Source organism: Apis dorsata, unplaced genomic scaffold (assembly GCF_000469605.1).
Source record: "Apis dorsata unplaced genomic scaffold, Apis dorsata 1.3 scaffold_898, whole genome shotgun sequence".
NCBI classification, from domain to species: domain Eukaryota; kingdom Metazoa; phylum Arthropoda; class Insecta; order Hymenoptera; family Apidae; genus Apis; species Apis dorsata.
In genome coordinates, this window is record NW_006264013.1 from 65298 (window position 1) to 67535 (window position 2238).

The 2238-nt window shown below is 17.4% G+C and overlaps 1 protein-coding gene across 4 annotated transcripts in view; it reads right to left on the reverse strand.

Moving 5' to 3' along the window:
- Positions 1-2238, reverse strand: part of LOC102673573 (S phase cyclin A-associated protein in the endoplasmic reticulum) — a 43622-nt gene that overhangs the window by 34483 nt on the left and 6901 nt on the right. For 3 of the 4 annotated variants that reach the window (XM_031514143.1, XM_006623517.2, XM_031514145.1), the window contains exon 10: positions 1680-1803. In XM_031514143.1, the coding sequence (XP_031370003.1) occupies positions 1680-1803 (124 nt within the window). The remainder of the gene's footprint in view (positions 1-1679; positions 1804-2238) is intronic. The other variant, XM_031514144.1, reaches the window with a different exon arrangement.

A 2238-nucleotide genomic window follows, 5' to 3' on the forward strand; every position in this document is an offset into this window, starting at 1 on the left:
TATATATTATATTATAAGTAACAAATATAAATTCTTAAATATATAAGTAAATTCTTTTGTTACCGAGAACAAAATAAAAATCATTAAAATTAATAATTGTTTAAATATTGTAAAATATTGTCATTAAAAACATTGTCAATAATTATATTAATTTTTATCTGATTTTTTATTTTTAAAATATTTTCAGAAAAACATTAAAATTATATAAAAATTAAAAATTTAATAATATCAGTGAAAACATATATTTCAATTTTGATTTTCTATTTTCAATCTTATTTTTCCTTACACGTCATTTATTCATTAGAATTGAAAATTAATAATAATAATAAATAATATTTTTAAAAAATAATAATTAATATTTTTTTCTATTGACTAAAAAAATCGATAAAGGTCCAAAATTTTAATTCCTATACTTATGCATACTTCTCAAAGATAAATAAAAAAAAAATTCGTATTTATTGTCAATTTTAATTTCATGAACATTATTTGCAACTTATTTTTTGATTTTTTTTTTTAAATCAAAATTGAAAATAAATTTTATATTCTAAATAAAATTACTTTATTTCCTTCAAATCAGAATAAAAAACAAAAATATAAATAATAGAAAATATTCTTATTCTGTAAGTACAATTTAATATCTATAGCCAAAATTCTTTAGATAGATTTTAATATTCAGCAAATCGATCTGTATTCAGTACATAAACGATTCGCAATGTTAAATATTCCGAACTCTGAAGTGAAGAACGCGAACCTAACCAGACCCTAAGACTTTTAATCCTTATTTTGACAAGTCGGACAGGACAAGCATGATGGTCTTTGTCTTCGTTTATTTACCAACCTCAAAATGAGCACAAAAAACGAACATACCAAAAAAGAATTTACTCGCGTATCTTTGCCGCATGATTTATTTGATACTATTCGCGTGAGATTATTGATTATATAGGATATCTTGTAATTGATGGTATAACTACCATCAGTGGTAGTGGATGATTTAAAATTAAATAAAAAAAAAATAATAAAAAAAAAAAAAATGAAAATGTAAATACAAATAAAAAATGCAACATTTTTCACTCAAAATCTTTCTTTAAAAAAATTGAATTTAAAAATTAGTTATATATTAGTTATATTAGTTTCGTTACATTTTTTATATAATTCAATTTAAAATATTTTAAATTCAAAAATTCAAAAATCATTTAATATATAATCATTTAATATAAACTTATTTATGAATATCAATATTTATGTAAAATGTAAAATGATATTATTTTTAATTAAAATGTTGAAATAGAAGAAATTTCTAAAAAAAATCATTCCTTACAAAAAAATAATGAAACTATATACAAATAGCTTTGTCTTGAAATAAGTAATATAAAAAAAAAAAATAAATAAATAAATAACTAAACAAGAAAAAGTATTGACATCCTTTAAGATATTTGCATTATTAATTATCTTGAAATTTATGAAAGTTTATAAAGTTTATATATTCATTAAGAGTTAAAAAAATATATATGTATATATATTATTCTAACTGTTTTACGGATAGAAAAAAAATAAAAGCGTACTAAAAATTTCAAATATTTATTATTATTTAAAAAAATTATTTAAATAATAATTTAAATTTATTATTTAAAAAAATGAATAGAAATAATAATGTTACAAAACAATAATATTCAACATACCTCTAAATGCTGAAGTAAAAGATCCAAGATAATAAGGATTTTATTACTTGATAAAACTGCTTCAATGTTAGTGTCATTTTCATTGACACTCAATTTAAATACTCGGCATAGCGAAAGGATACTTCTACACAAAAATTTATATTTGAAAGATAAGAATGAATAAAATAAATTTATATAAATACAAAATCTTAATTTGTATGAATATAATTTTATAATATATAAATATTAAAGTAAATATTATATATTAAATTATTTAAAATAAATGTTTTTAAACAATTAAAAATTTAAACAAGGAAAAATCATTCAATAGCAACCAACTTAAAATAAAAATCAATGCTAGTTTTCATTTTTTTCATCAATAATATTTTTAAATATAACATAATATATTATATTCATTTGTTATTATAAAAAAAGTATTGATGAGAAAAGTGAAAACTATTATTATTTGATTATTATTATTTGATTATTATTTATTAACAATAAATTAATTGGATCTTCTCTACAATCTTTTTTATAACTTTTGTAAATTGCTTTATATTAATTATAATTAATATATATA